At 43.8% G+C, this 17770-nt stretch overlaps 1 protein-coding gene across 1 annotated transcript; it reads left to right on the top strand.

The window, feature by feature from the left end:
- Positions 1 to 3536: 3536 nt before the first annotated feature.
- LOC139290549 (syntaxin-12-like) lies at positions 3537 to 8942 on the top strand. The gene is made up of 9 exons (XM_070912355.1): positions 3537 to 3636; positions 3754 to 3823; positions 3947 to 4046; positions 6689 to 6826; positions 6996 to 7039; positions 7817 to 7922; positions 8002 to 8074; positions 8166 to 8248; positions 8850 to 8942. Exons 1-9 carry the CDS (start codon positions 3537 to 3539, stop codon positions 8940 to 8942), a joined length of 807 nt encoding a protein of 268 aa, XP_070768456.1.
- Positions 8943 to 17770: the final 8828 nt, after the last annotated feature.

Genomic DNA, 17770 nt, shown 5'->3' with positions numbered 1-17770 from the left:
AAAAGACAAAAGTCAGTATGGTGGAATATATTCACTATTGATATTCTTAAAGGGTGCCCTGATGGTCTAGGGGTTAAGGTTCTGACTTTGAGCACGTTGACCCTTGTTCACGTCCGGCTGTGGACCTTTGCTGCAGGTCATTCCCCCATGTCTCCGCTGTGGAGCTGTGACATCTTTCTATTGTTGGCTATCAAAAAAGGCATCAATAAAGTGCCCCCAAAAATATATCATATTTTATGTATTTACCATACATCACATCTGTATAGTTTACAAACGCCCCCCCCCCCCCCCCCCAAAAGTGGGTGCATAATATTCAACAGACCGACACAAGGATGAACCAAATAGGTGAACATTTTGTTGTAATTATTTTTGGCTGTTTTATCTTTTATTTTTTGGGACGTGATTTACTTTTCATTCTTTGTTTTTACGTTTGTAACTTTGTTTTGTAAGGTGTTATACAAGTAAAGTTATTATTATTATTATTATTATTATTATTATTATTATACCATACAAGTGACATTTTCTTTACTTACATTTAGTTACTACAAATGGGCATAAATCCTCAAAGATAGCTAAAATTAATACTATTATGAAATTATTACTGTTATTAGTAATTAGTGAACATTTGAAAACAGGCCAGCATTGCCTAAAAACCACCAATCACAAAACTGTATCCAAAAGAATGCATCTTATATATAAATTAGAGGTTAAAGGGCTTCACCACCTACACCTACAATACAAAGCTGGGCAGCTGTTGCCCTCCGTAGCTTCTCCCACCATCGTCAGCCCTGCAGGCCCTTCAAGGGGCTCTAGCAGGAAGATGAGGTGCCTTGAGGGGCCCCAAACGCAACATGTGTATTCTCCTGTGGCTGCACACACATTGGGATGCTGCCACCACGTTGTTCACGTTTCAACCACATCCACCTTCGCCCTCTGGAAAAAAGAGGCATGTGTTGTGTGCAGCAGTGTCTTGTGAAGTGGCCCATGTGCATGAAGCGGAGTGCAGTGCCCTACTTGAATGGCACCTTATATATTTGCTGAATGGATACCACATTCCTCCATGAAACCCCGTCAATGGTGGGAGGAACACTGAAATGAGATAATCAGCGTGTCAAATTGATGATGATGATGATGATAAAAGAAAAGAAGAACTTGAGCAAACCGTCTCATACACTGAGGGGGGGGGGGGTAAAATGATCAAATATGATATTTTTGGAGTCTGGTCAGAGTCTTGGCCTCATGGCCTGAATATTTCTGGACTGCAGGTCAGACTGCCGGTAATTAACGCACAGGTCTACATCGACGTGCGTCTGCTGTCACGTGCAGGGCTGCACACTGCCGCGTTTAGGCTTATTATTAGAGTCGGTGTGGCGGTCATAGGACAGGCACGGGATTATTCCCAAGAGATACCGGCCCGTCATCACTCTCGAGTCAACGTCCCAACGAAGTCCTGAGTCCCAATAAACGCTTACATTCCAGAGTGTTCTTCGGGTGCCCGTGTGACGCCGGTACATAGCGTATTCTTTTCTTTTTCTTTTTTTTTATCTGACTGGAAAACCTGCGCTAACCTCGTTCCCGAACGGCAGTGAACGCAGCTTCGAACGAGCGTCGGATTAGCGCCCTTGGATGTGTGACGTCGCCTCGCGAACAGTCTCGGTTGCTAATTCCAAGCGGAGATATTTACCGGAGGCGCCCGGGGCGACAAACGCCGTCGACGCCTGCAAAGTAAGAGAGACGTGTTCCGTGGACGTTGTTGTCGTGTGTGTTGCGAGACAGGGGGGGGCTGCTTCTGTTTCACCTGCTCGACTCCACATCCGCCGAGGCTGACGCGCGAAACACACACACACACACACACACCGCGACCCCGCTATTAACGCCGAGTAACGGCCGGGGATGTGCGGCTCATCTTCCGCCCGTTGAAAAAGGTATCTAGCTTCGTTTTGTGATGAGGTGTCCAGTGGAATTCGGTTAGAGTCTCGTGTCCATGGATTTTTAGGCGTAGCCTGGTTTATTGTCTTCTGGAAGATTACTTCCACGTGATGACTCGGGCCTCTGTGTTTCTGGGAGGGGGGGGGGGGGGTGGGATACAGTCCACATATGCAGTGGTCCAGACCAGTGGTTCCCAACCTCTTTCTTAGGGGACCCTATTTTGTCAATGTATGTGCAGTGGCGACCGGCTTTCGTAGCATAAAACACAAAAAAAATAACTGTAAAATGAACCTAAATAGTGAATTTAATACCTTTTGTGAACTTTGTGTGAAACTACTGCTCTGTGTACATTTCTATTTCCCGCAGATATTGCAACGCATCGGAGGATTTTGTCTGTGTATTTCAAGAACACAATTCTATGTCCGCAGCATTATGACTTTCGCTTCATTTCACTCTCGTACAAATGTTTTAACAGTCCAAGCAGCCTGGCTTAATGGTACATAAATACAGGCATAAACTTCTAAAATAACGCTCACATTTAGTTCAATCAATTAAATGCATGTATATTATACTTTATATACATACAGAAATCCTTACACTCGTAAAATCAAGAGGGCCCCCCTTGTGGAGCTTTTGGCGACCCATGATGGGGGTCGGGAGCCCCAGGTTGGGAACCACTGGTCTAGACCAGAGAAACCAATAGAGTGAAGAAGACAAAGGAGGGGGAGTGAGGGGCAGTGTTGTTGTCATGGCTCTGTACTCCCATCATTTTACATTTTTAATTGAAGCAATGACTTTCAGTGTTTCGGGGTATATTTAGGACCCTTGTAGGTGTACACCCATAGATGTCGTGAAGGTTTATGAAATAAACAAGATAAACATGTCTCTCGTGGATGGAAGTCTGTCACCAAAGTTTTGCAGCCAGATTTTGCAGGCTCCAGACAATGCATTCATGCATGACATAATAACTAAGTACATTTACTCAAGTAGTGTACTTTCTGAGTAGCCCACTTTACCAGAGCATTTATGCGTTGTGCTGTTAAATACTTGGAGACAAACATTGAACTTTTTCACTTTAATACTTGTATATGACAGCTATAGTTATTCATTCATTTTCTATCTGCCGACATGTTGAATAATCAACGTATATACAATAATAATAATATTAATGTATTATATTATAACATTTACAAGTGGGGCATTTTTTTTGATATTTTAAGCAAAATAAAATCAATTCGATAAATACTTAAAACATTGAATGCGGGACTTTGATTTGTTTGTCATTGGAGTATTTCTACTTTTACTGAAGTGCAGGATCTGAATTCTTCCTCCACCACTGGATAGTGTCTTACAACACTAACTAAGGGTTCTAACCAGGGTTCAGATATCATGTGTAATACAACCAGCCAGTTAGATTGAGTACTTCAGTTTAAGCCCCAAAGTATCATTAGTCTCTTTATTTTTTTTTATTTTTATTCACTGGAATGGAAAAATAATTTTACACGTGACTAAATGCGCTCTATTCTCTCATTGTATAGTAACTGTGTTTAGGTGGTGTTTGGAGTGCGTTCCTTAGCAGTGTGACAGGCTGGTGGGCTACAACCAGGATGTCCGGTATGAGAGCAGACATCGGCTGGTCCCAGCCATGGGACTTCAGCAGCCTTACCCAGAAATGCAGTTCCAACATCCAGAAGATCAGCCAAAATTGTGAGTGCTTACAGTGTCTAACACGACAACCTGTTCAAGACACCTCTACACATTGATTAACCCCCCCCCCCCCCCCAAGAGCTGCATGTTTGCTGAAGTGGTTCCTTATCTCTGCAGCTGGTCAGATCAAAAGTCTCCTCCACCAGCTGGGGACGAGACAGGAAACCTCAGAGCTCCAGGAGAGGCTGTAAGTACTGGTCTGGGATTATCAGTATCCCAGGTAATCTCACATATTGTCAATATTTGATCAGGCATGTGACCATAAGAACCTTTTCAGTGAGGTCTTAGCAGCGTCTGTGTTCCCCTGCAGCCAGCAGCTCCAGCACTACACCAACCAGCTGGCCAAAGAAACCAACAGACACCTGAAGGAGCTGGGGTCACTGCCCCCACCACTGTCTCCATCAGAACAGGTCAGTCTATAGACACTTTTATCACTATACTCTCCTCAGAGTCTCAAATGACCGCTTTGGGCTTTGTGATGCAGGAGAATGTTCTGTGTTGGTACTGTTGGCTTTTGATACTGTGGACCACCGCATCTTGGTTGAGAGACCTTGGGCAGTGGGTGGGTATCTCTTGGTCGGCCCTGCAGCGGTTCTCATCCCACCTCTCTGATTGGAGTTTTTCAGTTACTGCTGCCAACTATGCCTCCTCATCTGAAACTCTTGTCTTGTGGTGTGCCCCAAGGTTCAGTCCTGGGTCCTATTCTGTTTGCCTTGTATATGCCTCCCCTTGGACAGATAAACAGAAAATGATTTCTGCTCCACCCAGGTAATAGATGGTCTTGGGTCTCTTACCTTTTCTGTTAAATCCTCCCTGCTGCTAAGCTTTTGACCAAGTCCTCCAAAAAGGTCAGAATCCAATTCAAGGTTCTTGTGATCACTTTTAGAGCTCTGCAGGGTCATTCACCTGCCTACATTAGAGGTCTACTGCAGCCCTATATTACCACCAGGTCTCCAAGGTCCTCTGATCAGGGTTTGTTTGTTGTTCTTCAGTCTCCTAAATACTCCCTATATACTGAAGATCTGTGGACGCCTTTAAAAAGCACCTCAAGCCCCATTTGTTTTTCCTTTTATTCCTTTTTTATGGTGTTTTTAATAGTGCATTAGTTTAAGATATAGGGAAAAAATATATAATATATATAAAGTAGAATAAAATCAAATAACATGTAATACTGAGGTAGACTGAGGTTGCGCGGTAACGTAGTAAATGTATGTTATGTACAGGTAGGAACAGAATGTACACAGGTAGGCACTTAAATATATACACTATGATGGTGTGCGTATATATATGTAATAGCCCAATAGCCCTGCACCCACATGTGATCTGTGTACAACTACACTCCTTCAGATATAGTAAGGGGCTGAGACCAAGCCGGGAAAAACAGACCCAGAACAAACGTACACTAAAGTGCGTGGCCCCCCCCTAACTGTTTTGGTTGTATAGTGTAACATGTCCATGTCGAGTATAAATGCCAAATTTTAAAAAGCGCAAATAAAAAAAATGGGAATTTAAGATTATGAGTTCCACTAAGCAACATGAGGAAATCAGCTTTGGGACACACAAAAAATGGACGGAAAGATTACAGCATAATCATGTCAAATGTGAGTCGTCACGGAAGGAATGCGGAGAGAATCATGAGCGTTTCACTTACATATTTCAGTCATGTGAAGTGGGAGTCGACCCTTTTCCACTTTTTTTCCCCATGCCTAGAAATCAATCTCTGTCTTTGAAGTGGCTCACTATGGCATGATTCACAGTATTCATTCTCTTTTATCAATCGGTTGATCAGTTAGTCCGTAGAATGATCGGAAATAGTGGAAAGTTCCCATCATATGGTACAGCCTTCAAACTCCTTGTTTTGGGAGACATCCAGTTTACTGTCAAATAAAACAGAAAAGCAGCAAATACTCGCAGTGGAGAAGCCGAAACCACAGAATAATGATAATAATAATAATAGAAATAAACTTTTATTTGTGTAGCACCTTTCATACAAGAAATGCAGCTCAAAGTGCCTTACAATAAAGAGAGTCCATGTACCGAGTGCTTCACATGAAAACAGACATAGAATGATCATAAAAACAGGGATAGAATGCGATAATTAATTAATTAACTTGATAATAATAATAGAATAAGACCAAAAATAGAATGCGTGACTAAGATACAGAATAAGATGTAAAATGAATGAATGATAATAAAAAAATATAAATAAAAAATACATATAATGTATAAAATCAGTCTTGTAAAAATACATAGCGAGGGGCTTCCCTGATATCTACAGGTAGTATGTTCCATAACTTTGAGGCTAAATCGACAATGGCTGCGTCCCTGCTTTTCTTTGGGCTGTTGCTGGGAACCTCCAATAAACCAGCATCAGGTGATCGCAGTGTCCGAGTTAGAGTTTAGTTAGAGTTAGCAATGTAGCTCGGTCATAGCCCTTTAAGGGCTTTGTGTATAAGGAGGAGGACCTTGAAATCAATTGTAAATGTTACAGGAAGCCAGTGCAGAGCGGCTGAAACTGGACTGATGGTCCTCCCTCCTCTTGGTTCGCTGCAGAATGCAGAATTAGTTTTGAGGCGGAGCATTAAACATTTTACTTGAAATCATGCTTTTATGTAAAGATAAAAAAAAAAAAGAAGAATCCATCCTGATGCTGTTTTTTGGCTCTGGTTAGTGAGGCTTCACAAAGACATCACAAAACCTCTTTTATATATGTTGAGTTTTGCATTTAAGCTGATACAGGCTCAAATGCACATACAGATCTTAAACGTCCAACACGGCGCAGATAATCACATGACCGTGACTCCTGTGTGTGTTGCTGTATATTAATATTTGGAGTTCCCAATTTCAACATTTGAGTTGCTGTTCATTTCTGCTCCGTCCAGAGAGGAACAGAGGTCATCTCCACCTGCTGATACTGTTGCAATGTATTCATCCCGCTCCGGCCTCCTTTCTAGTTTGTGCAGCACTGCCCCCAGGTTCAAGGAAATTACAGGTTCAATGTGTCCGTTTGGATGTCAGTGACATGACAACATTCCTTTCCTCTTTTCTCCAGAGGCAGCAAAAGCTGCAGAAGGAGCGTTTGATGAATGACTTCTCCGCAGCCCTCAACAACTTCCAGGTGGTGCAGCGGAGGGCAGCCGAGAAAGAGAAGGAGTCGGTGGCCAGAACTCGAGCTGGATCCAGAGTCATGGTGAATACCAGGCTTTTCATTGCACAGGGGCTGTAGAGCCTTTTACAACACAATAAGAATTACTCTTAAACCCAGAATGATTCACTGAATTGCTTCTAATACATTTGCACACATGATGGAACTGTGACGTGAGCTAATGTTGATCAAACTGTTTCGCCACTGTCCACAGGCAGACAGAGGCAGCGTGAATGAACAGCTGGTCACATTCGAGAAGTAAGTTCTTCTGTGTGTTTTTAAATATCTCACCATCCCGCCGTTTTTGTTCTTCAGGCAATTCGGTTTGAAAAAGCCTCAGCACGACCAAAGTACGTTCATCCCCTGTTCCTTTGTGTGACTGCACACTGTACTGATAGCGAGCTATTTTAGAGTAACAATCTAGAGTGAAACACCTATTGGTGGGATGAGACGTTGATGGAGTATTGTCTATGTATCCGAATGTAAATGATGTCACATCACACTGAGACATTTCCAGTAGAGCCATACCAATACACTGGCACTGCCAGTATTATCAGCTTTAAGCCTATTGTAGAAATATATATATTTATATTTGTCAGCCAGTAAGTGATGCGAAAAGTCATGATAGACAGAGTTTGTCTACCAGACACCATGGAAAATCTTTACAACTATGAAATGTCAGTATGTGTCTTCTTCAGTGACCAAAGTGAAGAGATCCTTATGAAAAGTGTTATGTAAAACATTCACCTGTGCATTGCCATTGGATTTGTAAACTCTTAAATATTGATATTAGCACCGGCCTAAAAACCTTCAGTGTTGGTCAGGCCCTGCTTTCTAGCAGCTATAATTGCAGGATTAACCAGTTAGTGGGCCCCAGGGCAAAGATTTACTGACCCCCACACCTCTCTGTGTAAAGTGTATGTACCATGTTGTGCCCAAGCTCCCTGCACTGCCACAATCATGACATTTGAGGTCACAATTAATCGTCCTACGTATGATACGATTAAACAAAGTTGGGTCTGTATGATTACGCAGGGAGGATGAGTGGATCCAGAGCCAGACTCAGACTGAGGAGCCCACCATCACCGAGGAGGACCTGGAGATCATCAAGGAGAGGGAGACGAACATCAAACAGCTGGAGGTATCGGCCTGAACCGCAGTGTATCCTTCAGCATACAGTGCTGTTCACCAGTTAACCCTCCTCCTACTCTCCTCCGCAGGCCGACATCATGGATGTGAACCAGATCTTCAAGGACCTGGCTATGATGATCCACGACCAGGGGGATATGATCGGTAAGTCAGGAGACAGTCACACCGAGTTAGTCATCGACATATGCGAGAGTGCGCGTGCACCTTGAAGCTCGTCCTGTGTTCTGATCAACAGACAGCATCGAGGCCAACGTGGAGAGTGCTGAGGTTCACGTAGACAGAGGGGCCATCCAGCTCCAGAAGGCAGCCTATTACCAGGTAAGATGGAGGGGCTGGACAAAACAATGGAAACACGACTTGAAAAGACTTTTGCAAAGGCCTGCTAGAGATGCAATAAAGTAAATAATCCGCTCATCTATGTTCTACATTCCATGAAAATACCAAACCAACAATGAATGCATCTACTGATAAGTATTGTGTGTGCATCACAACCTGGCCACATCCTCTGTGCCACAAAAACGATTAAAAACACGTTCCTTCATCACCGTGAGCACACACACACACTGTAGTTTATTTTGACTCAATCCCACGCACGCCGCCCTGCCGCTGGAGCACCAAGGGGGAATTAATCCACCACTGAAAATAGTCCCCAACGTCTCCTCCTCCATCTCCTCCTGTTTGAGTAACGTTTGACAACAGCTACAGGTGTCCAGCTATTTTAGGAAATGACTGAGCCCCCTGACATGTTGGTTTGGGTCTTTTCATGTGTTTCACTGACAATAAGAAAAACAGAGAATAACGTCAACCTTATTGTATGCCAGGATTATTAACGTTCTCTATGACGTCAAGCTGCTGCGCCGATGCAGTTCAGTGTTCCGTTTTCTTTCCTAATGTTGACGCGATGCTTTGTTGTGAGCAGAGGAAGTCCCGTAAGAGGATGTGCTTGCTGGCCATGGTGGTGTCGCTGGTGCTCCTCATCCTCGTCATCATCATCTGGCGGGCCATCAAATGAGAGGAAACGCGCAACTGACACCACTGATACCTTCAAATGACTTCCAACGTGTCTGTGTGTGTGTGTGTGTGTGTGTGTGTGTGTGTTCGAGAGAGAGAGAGCTGTATGTGTGCATGTCTGCACATTAAAACTGACAAGTATTCGGTGTTTCTCCCCATAGAAATGGACATTAAGACCATGTGTGAGTACTGCTACCACTATTGCTACTAATAACAATGATATTAATCAGATGGGGATTATATATCTGAGTATTTGAAATGGAGTATGGCAGATAAACCCTACATTCCATTAAAATGTTCCTCAGTGTAACCTTTATCACTACTGTAGGACTGTGTCTTATCAAATGCGCAATTTTGTACACTGTAAACTGTAAACCCTGCCGTCTTGTTTGAATACAAAGTGTTTTCCTGTGTGTCGCACCTATGAGAATGTTGAAAGGAAATATTGACTGTTGGCAGCAGAATGCTTTTCTTTTAGTTGACATGTTTGTTTCGCCGGATCTGCCCACCTTGAAAGAGAAATTCACAGCAACGCCACTGATGAGGTGCTGCAGGTGTCATGTCTCATTTTGTCCCACAGAGGGCGCTCACTGCTTACAGTAAAATCTACCAAATATCAAAAGTATCACAAGTTAAGTTCCCTTATTTAGTGATGCATAAACCTGTAGAAAGTGGAGCTCGTAGCAGGCGGTCTGCACCATACACTGCTGGGTACTTTAACATAATGCAACATTAGCTTATTTGTTTGATTTGGGGGGTGGGGTGGGGGGGTGTATTACCATACAAGTACAATATTTCCGTGTAGTAGTGCGAAACACTATAACCCGTAGTTACAACCACAACCGCTACTATTAGCACTGTTTGCTAATTAAAGGGTCAGTTCACCCAATGTACCAAACAAATAAATACAGTAAAAACAGAGATACCTGCCTCTGAAATTTCTGCCTCAACCCCAACACAGTGGAGATTCGTGTGCGGCGGCGACAGCCTTGAAAACTGACACACATCAGTTCCCTGAAAAATGTCCCTGTTAAGCCACAGAACCACACTGCAAACTGAGCTCCGCGTGGGAGACTGTGGCTCAGGGCCCAATGCCTTTTCCAGCCGAACTAAACAAAAATTTCGTTAAAACAACAACTTCCAAGGTTCAAGGTACATTTATTTGTCATATTACAACACTGGGCAGCACAATGGAATTAAAGTTGTAGCCCCCTTCGAGCTAAACACACAGAACGTATATATGCAAATATTTAGAATTAGAATAAAATGCTTGTATACATATTATCATACAAAGGCAGTGCCATGGTAATGCACAAAACCAGCGTAACAGAAAGTTCCATGTCATTTAGTCATGGTGGAGTGCTGAAGATGCCGTGTCTCCACACCGGGGCACGCTTCCCAGCATGCCGCAACCCCCCCCCCCCCCCCCTTCCAGTTGTGTTGACTGGATATGCAGCGTTTTTCTGTTGCCTTACACTTCCTGTTCCCTCGTCTGGAAGTCAATGGGTTTTTGGCTAGGTGCCTGAAATAAGGTCTGTGGTTAACATGGATTTCAACGTTTTATTCTACAACATAAAATGCGTCAGTAGATACCCCCCCCCCCACCCGTGAATTTTGAAGCTTTTTACGTGTCTTTAAAAAAGGCGGTTGCTAACAAGCGGCTAAATGAGACTACAGAGGTTGTCGGGGACATTAAACGTCTTCATGCCGAAACACGGAAAGTCATCTACTCACTAGTCCTGTCTTTACAGCCTTGTTGTGTTTATACTCTGTATTTATCTGTCTATATATCTATATCTATCTATATTCTCTTTAAAAGTGAAGCTTAGCGGCGGTGACGTTGAAGTAATGCGACCGTGCTGTAGTTCCTTTATAGCCTAACGTTAGCTTTTTACTTCTGGCGATTCCATTTACGCTTCAAAAAAATCATAAAAGTGGTGTTCATTAGTGAAGATTATCTCACTGAACAAAACGTGTGAGTATCATAAACTTTTGTTTTTGCCACAGAGCTTATTTTCTGCAATAATCGAAAAAATCCCATGGAACAATTCCCATTGGGCTTTTAGTGGAGGGAACCAGGGGCGATGCTAACTTCCGGGTTGGCCTACAGAAATACGTCACCCCTACAGCGCTCTATTTCTAAGCCAGCCTGCCCAGGTTAAAATGAACTGTGGCTGTGTTCTGTGTAATTCATTCAAGAAAAACAGGCTTTAGTGTTGCAAGAAAAATGACTTCGGATTCATTCAATCAGATTCAGCAGACAATCACATACGTGTCATATCCTGTGTTCTTTTTATAGTGATGAGAAGGCCGGTTCTTTTAAGTAACCCACTTTGTTTTGTTCACCCGCCACGAGGCCTTCCTGCCTTTTTTTTTACATTTTCTACAGCAGGTCAAGTGTTGACTGACTCTTGTGTACTGTGTAGGTTTTGGGGACCAACCTGTTAGTGCAGCACATGTTCTTTCGGCAGCTCCTACTCTTTAGGCCAGCTCATCACTTGGATGATTTGATTGCCAATGAAATCAGTCCTGAATTGCACTTGTAGCCGCTCACGCGAAGCTTGAAGTTATGAAATAAAAGGCTCGCTGATCGAGACCCAACAGCAGCCTCACTGTAAGCTGCACTCTGCGGGGTGTCTGGCTTGTTAACTGTGCCGTGGACATTTGTCTGGCATTTACATCAGGGCTGTTATCAGAGTTAAAGTCAAGATGTTCACAAGGCGGACGGCACTGAAACGCCTTGAATGAGACACTTCACGTCATGAGTGTGGACGGAATAGCTAATAAGTGAGTAATGAGAGCGTGGTGGGATGTAATGAGGCTGGCATCGGGGGTTGTCTTGGTTACACACCGTCTTGTGGCTGTGGACGAGCACTGAGTGGTCCTCAACATCTCTGGAAGGTCATGGGGTCCCGGCGGCTCTGCTGCCATGACTCAACGCTCCACATGAAGCCACGAACTTTGTCTGATTACTCTCGCTCTGGCCTTTTATGTAAAAGACTTTATTTCGTTGGGAATATTGGTTTAAAATGCCCTCTTCGTCTTCACCGGGGGGGGGGGGGGAGACAATATCAAGACAGAGAGTCTGCAGCCAAGCGTGGTGCTTTGAGCTAAATGCCATCCGCACGCTAACGCGCCCACAATGACGACGTTACCCCGCCGATGTTAAGCAGATATACCGCCACGTTCACCGTCATAGCGTGCTAACATTTGCCAACACGAAATACACCGTCGGTTCATGAAAACAAGATCATAAGAATGAGAAACAACAGCCACACACAACAATGATGAAGCCCCATCCGTAGGGTCAATGGGGAATATTTGTTTACAAAAGGGTTTGTCATGTGTTTCTTCTTTCAGACAGCTTTGCTAATAGAGAGGGCCTCAGACATTTTAGATGGTGGCCTGCGCATTTTTGATTATATCGATCAAACATTTACTTTATTTTGACAAACACTCTTCTCTACCTGCTCTGTAACGAACCCGCATGTCTTACTGCAACTTTCCAAGCAAGATTCAAGGGTTTTTGATAATATTTCCTGGGGTGCAATCCCCCCAGGTGATGTTTGTCGGCCCTCTCTCTCTCGCTCATTCACCCCTAATTCTGGTTTTCCTGTGGAAGTAAGACAAACAAATCCTCCTGCCCCCCCCCCCCAATTTATGGAAAACACGGTAAAGGGAATAGTAAAGGGATAGATTCATCATTCATTAAACAGCTTATTAGAAAAGACGTGCAAACCACTTTGAAAACGTGTTTTACCTTCATCCGGTAAAGTGACGCCAAAAATCCTTAAAACAATTTGAAAACCTCAGTAAATGAACTCGCACTAGAACCAGTAAATCGCATTTCACGCCGTATGTTGTAATTTCTTTTTCTGACATGCCACCGTATGAAATCATGAATCTATCTACAGGCTGCCAGGCTGTCAAACTCACTCACATATACAATACAGTGGCAGGGAATCGCATGTGTGAATGATGATTGGACCAACGCCATGTCGCTATTGTATCCTTGTTGATGAGTTCCCCGCTTCACACAGACTGCCCTGCCCCCTCCCGCCTGCAGGTGTCACTGTTGAATCAGAATTTCAATGGGAGAAAAATTATTTGGTAATTGGTTTATTTCGACCAATTACTCTTTTAAAAAAATTATTTTTTTTGGTTTCTCCCCCATGCCTCCTCCGTTCCGTACCCTGTGCATTAGATCGACCCTTTTCATAACAACCTTTCCTCATGCCCGGGTTTGAGCGACTGCTGCATACACTAGTTCAAGGGTTGAGATAATGTCAGCATGACCAAACACCATTGCCTCTGCTCTTTAAAACAATAAGCCGTTGGTACTGTTTCAATTAACCGTTACAACACTGACCTTTAGATGGTGAATATCAATTTCTTCCCCTACATCCGGCTTATTGTTATATCCCGCCGACACTGATCAAAAAAACGTTTGGAACCACAGTGTAAAAAAAACCCAAAAAAACACCTCTACCGAGAGATTATCAAGTACCTGTTGATACATGTCGCCCAGGGGATACAGTGTGTCTCAACGATGTGTTTTTAACAGTTTGTGGACAACAATGGAGCTCTATGACACAGAGATATCAGGCTTTGGAGAGTGAATAGTGGCCTTACATTCATCAGGTGGACGCTAGTCTCACATAGCCAGACCCATCGCCAAAAGTGTGGAGACAGGGTCTGGCTAATTTGGGACTCATGGAGGGACCCTGTGTCATAATCTACCTTTTAAAAAAAAAAAAAACATGTATGTGTGTTTTGTTTTTAATTGAAGCGAAGGTAGTTTGATTTACAGCAGATGGAAGCAGACAATATGCAAACATGTACATTAAGACCCCTTTAAAGCAAGAAGATAAATTATGACATTTAGAGATGTATCACTTTAGTTGTGTTTTTGCTGAAATGACCACAAACTGATAAAAAAAACGAAGTACTGGTTGCACTGGACACAGTGGAAGAAGCCAACTTCCTGTGCTGGGCAGGGGAGCTCTGGACTACACCTTCTTAAAGAATGGCAGCATGTGGATGTGTCTTTTGGGTTTTGTTAGTATTATTTTTTTGTTTTTTTTTAACCTCTTTTTGTGTCATGGGAGGTTTGGCAAGTTCAGACGTCTGTCGGATTATTGTTTTGTTGACCCCAGTCTAGTTAAAGGATCCAGATTTAGCATTTTTCGTTGCTTATGTGTTCATTTGTTTTTCTACAGATTGAATGTTTGACTTCTGGCCAAATAAAACCTTAACTTTACAAAGTTATCCTCGTGTCTCTTACAACAATGAATAAAAACAGATGACCAAACTTTAAATTGGTGTCATTTCTTCAAGATTCTTCAATTGAGAAGTTGTGCGAGTGGTCTTACTCTTGAAATAAAAACCATCTTGTTCCTCTGCCGGGGTATTATGCAAACCGTTGTTACAGCTTGTTACTGGTTAAATCTGGCTCAGTATTAGCTGGAAGTTGGATAGATCTTCCTAAAATGAGATGACTACTCTCATACAAAACATGCTTTTCTTTTTAGACAAAAAATAAGACTCATTTCCCAGAAGCAAGGCTTTTTTTTTTTTTTTTTTTTTTACTTTCTTGAAATTCCTTCTTTTTTTTTTGCAGCGCACTCTGTATATGATGAAGAGGTTCGTGTAACAATGTCAGCCTCCTCTTTCTGCTTGTTCCGTGGCCTTTTAGAGTAGAGAGTCTCTGTTCCCTGAAAGAATAGACGTCTCTAGGGCAACCCAGATAGAAATCGCCCGTCTGCTCGTCTCTCATTATGCGGGGAGGATAAAAGGAGGGTGAATCTGCTTTCCATATTCCCCTTTTGTTGTGGGTTGAACGCCTCGCCCAAGCTCTTCTTCCGTTTCCTCTCTTGCAAGGACTTGAACGTACATCAGCGGCGCTGATCTGCCCCGCCGCCGCCGGACTGGCGGGAGGCCAGAGTAACAGTGATTTCCCCCCTCTTGTGCGCGAGCAGAGGCGACAGAGGCTCTTGTGATTGTGGGAAACGAAGATTTCATGCAGCCTTGACGGATGTTTGATGGGACTGGTCAAGGGAGGAAAGGCTGAAGACATTTCTTTGATATTACCATCCCATCGGATGGAAAACATCCCATTTCTGTGTACTGAACCGTTTGCCTTTTCCTATCATCATCAGAAAGACAGAATAATGGGTGGTCCACCACCACTTTCCTGTCACCTGCCTCCTAACTTGCTCATTTCACCCTCGTATCTTGTCCGCCCACGCCTCGGGCCCGCCTATAGTCCCTCCCTGCACGTCCCTGTCCCTCTAACAAGGTACAACAAGGCCTGTCAAACCGTATCTGTGGCGGACTGGGTAGACCAGTCGTGGCATCCTTTCCAGGTAGGAGCGTGTCTCAGAGGTGGGGACATATTACAGGGAGAAGACGACCAGGGTCAATCCAGTCTGTCAGTTAAAGAGCAAACATTCCAGTCCAGTCACGTTTATCATACGTTCAGGCAAGGGCGTCACTTTGTGTTAAAGTGATGAAAAAAAGAAAAAAAACCAAATTGAAATGAGGGGATCAGTGTGAGGACATTCAAAATTACGATATGGATACCTGGAATGGTTTTTTCATTTTGGGTTTGTCATGTTCACAGAGAGCACACTTGGACAAGACGAAACTGGTTCAGGAATTTGGGTTTAGTTACTGAGTTGCACGTTTTTTGGGTCACTTTGCGTTGAATCAGTAGGTTTACTTTTGGTGGACAAAGCGCAATCTGTTTCTTCTGTGTTTCCATTGCGCAAATACATTCTCAAAATTGTTTTGTCTCATTTGCTGGCTAACATTTCTTTGTTCAAACACTTGATGCTTTAAAAAAAAAAAAAAAAGTGACGGTGACAAAATCGTCCGTTTCAAAAAAGTGTGTAAATGATAACCCAAGCGTTCTGGCGCTTAGCTGTTGCTGTTGAAGCTCGGGGTTTTTGCTACTTATATAAATCCAGGATCCTTACTGGGCCGTAAATCTTGACCTGCAGAAACGTCCAAATAGAAACGTATTTCCTAGAGACACCTTGCCGGTACTCTGGGAACACGGCAACATCAGGGCTGGAAACAGAGCCGTTTAATCCAGATGATCTAAACCACTTTGGAGGTCAAACTGAGAGTGTGTCCACCCCAAGCCGCTTCAATTTGTAAACGCAATCTTTTTCAGCCAACTTCACTCAGTATAACAGTATTTTCTTTTCTCCCTCCCAGGATCTTAAAGGTTGCTGGAGAGTTGTGGTTCTCTGCCATTAACCATACCTTACCCATGCTGCAGTAGTTTCCATGGGGAGCATTGGAACACTGTGTCTGGTTCTCTAAATAAGTCCACGGATGCTCCGCCGTGTCCACCAGCTAGTCTCTGCCTTTGTTGTTGGTGTTTGGTGTTGGGCAGGTAGTGCACAGATTTGTCACTGCTGCAGCTGCTGCTGGAAAACAGGTTGATGAGATATTCCATTAGCAGGTGGCTTAATGTGGGTGCTGGGAATGACCCAGTCAGGTTTTAGTGCAACAGTTAACACACACACACACACACACACACACACACACACACACACACACTGATAGTTGTCATTTATGAGATTGGAACCTGAGACCTTCTAGCACCAGAGCGGATCCTGCCAAAAGAGTTAGTGTTCTATCCGGGGTGGGGGGCGGCTAAAAATAAGAGCACTGGCAGATAAGCTCATCTTCCGAAGGAGATTAATTATTGCTGTTTGTCTCTCAGGAGTGTGTTTTGGGGCGAAGGTGGTGTGTGATTGGACACATCTGCTTCCCAACAGCAGCGACACACACACACACACACACACACACACGGCCTCATTCCCTGCAGACACACACACACACACACACAAAGATTGGCACTTTGTCATCTGTGGCTATCTGAGTGCTCGGTCTGTTTACCCCACTTAAAATCAGGAATGCGCGCACACACACACACACACACACATACACACACACACACACACACACAGAATCCAGGGTGGAAATGCTCTAAAAATAGCTGATGTTAGGTGTCTGGTGATATGTATGGAGATAAATCCTTTTATATGAGCCTCATGCACGTTGTCAAACATGTATGCAGACACACACACACACACATACACACACACACACATACACACACAAAACTCAACAATTCCATCATGCTCTCACATCCAAAAATAGCTCCAAAACTGGCATTTGATCCCCACCCCACCCCACCCCCAATTAACGCCTCATATGAAAAAAAAAACCTTGTGTCTGACATGATGTGAAATACATCCAGGGTCTGCCCCCCTCTGCTGCCCCAGATATATCACCCACACTCACAATGTCACCTCGACCAGGCACGCCGAGGGAGGACTGCTGCTATTCTGGTCCACACACACAGATCACCCTCCACAGCTCCGATTCACGAGCAGAAACCAGTTCAGTTCACTTCACACACACACACACACACACACACACACACACACACACACACACACACACAGAGAGAGAGAACAGAACCAGGCCATCCTTTGTATCGCTGTGTCAAGACACACAGATGCGGAGTGAGACGTTGTGTCAAAATAAAAGCTTTGTTATTTTGATTATATTACATTATTTATTGAGCCCCAGAAACTAAACTAAACTACAAAAACAGGGCTTCGGGTGCCTGCAGCCTACTCATTGACCAACGGACTGAATATGAGCGCTTTTGCTCGGACAAATAAACTCTTTTTGTTTTTTTCTGTGGGACTATTTCCGGTGTGTGTGTCGGGTAACTCCCGTGCGCTTCACACTGACGGTCACTCAGGTGTCAGTCCGCGGTGGGCGCACTACCTGCGTGCCGCCCCC

The sequence above is a fragment of the Enoplosus armatus genome, chromosome 9, assembly GCF_043641665.1.
Source record: "Enoplosus armatus isolate fEnoArm2 chromosome 9, fEnoArm2.hap1, whole genome shotgun sequence".
NCBI lineage: Eukaryota > Metazoa > Chordata > Actinopteri > Centrarchiformes > Enoplosidae > Enoplosus > Enoplosus armatus.
The sequence above is the reverse complement of the archived record's forward strand: the minus strand, read 5'-3'. Positions and strand labels throughout refer to the sequence as shown.

Bases quoted from the DNA above. Each gene is read 5' to 3' on its own strand.
- LOC139290549 (XM_070912355.1), top strand. From the start codon at position 3,537: ATGTCCGGTATGAGAGCAGACATCGGCTGGTCCCAGCCATGGGACTTC. The intron at 7,040-7,816 runs GTAAGTTCTTCT...ATGATTACGCAG, and splicing joins CAGCTGGTCACATTCGAGAA to GGAGGATGAGTGGATCCAGA. The intron at 7,923-8,001 runs GTATCGGCCTGA...TCTCCTCCGCAG, and splicing joins CGAACATCAAACAGCTGGAG to GCCGACATCATGGATGTGAA.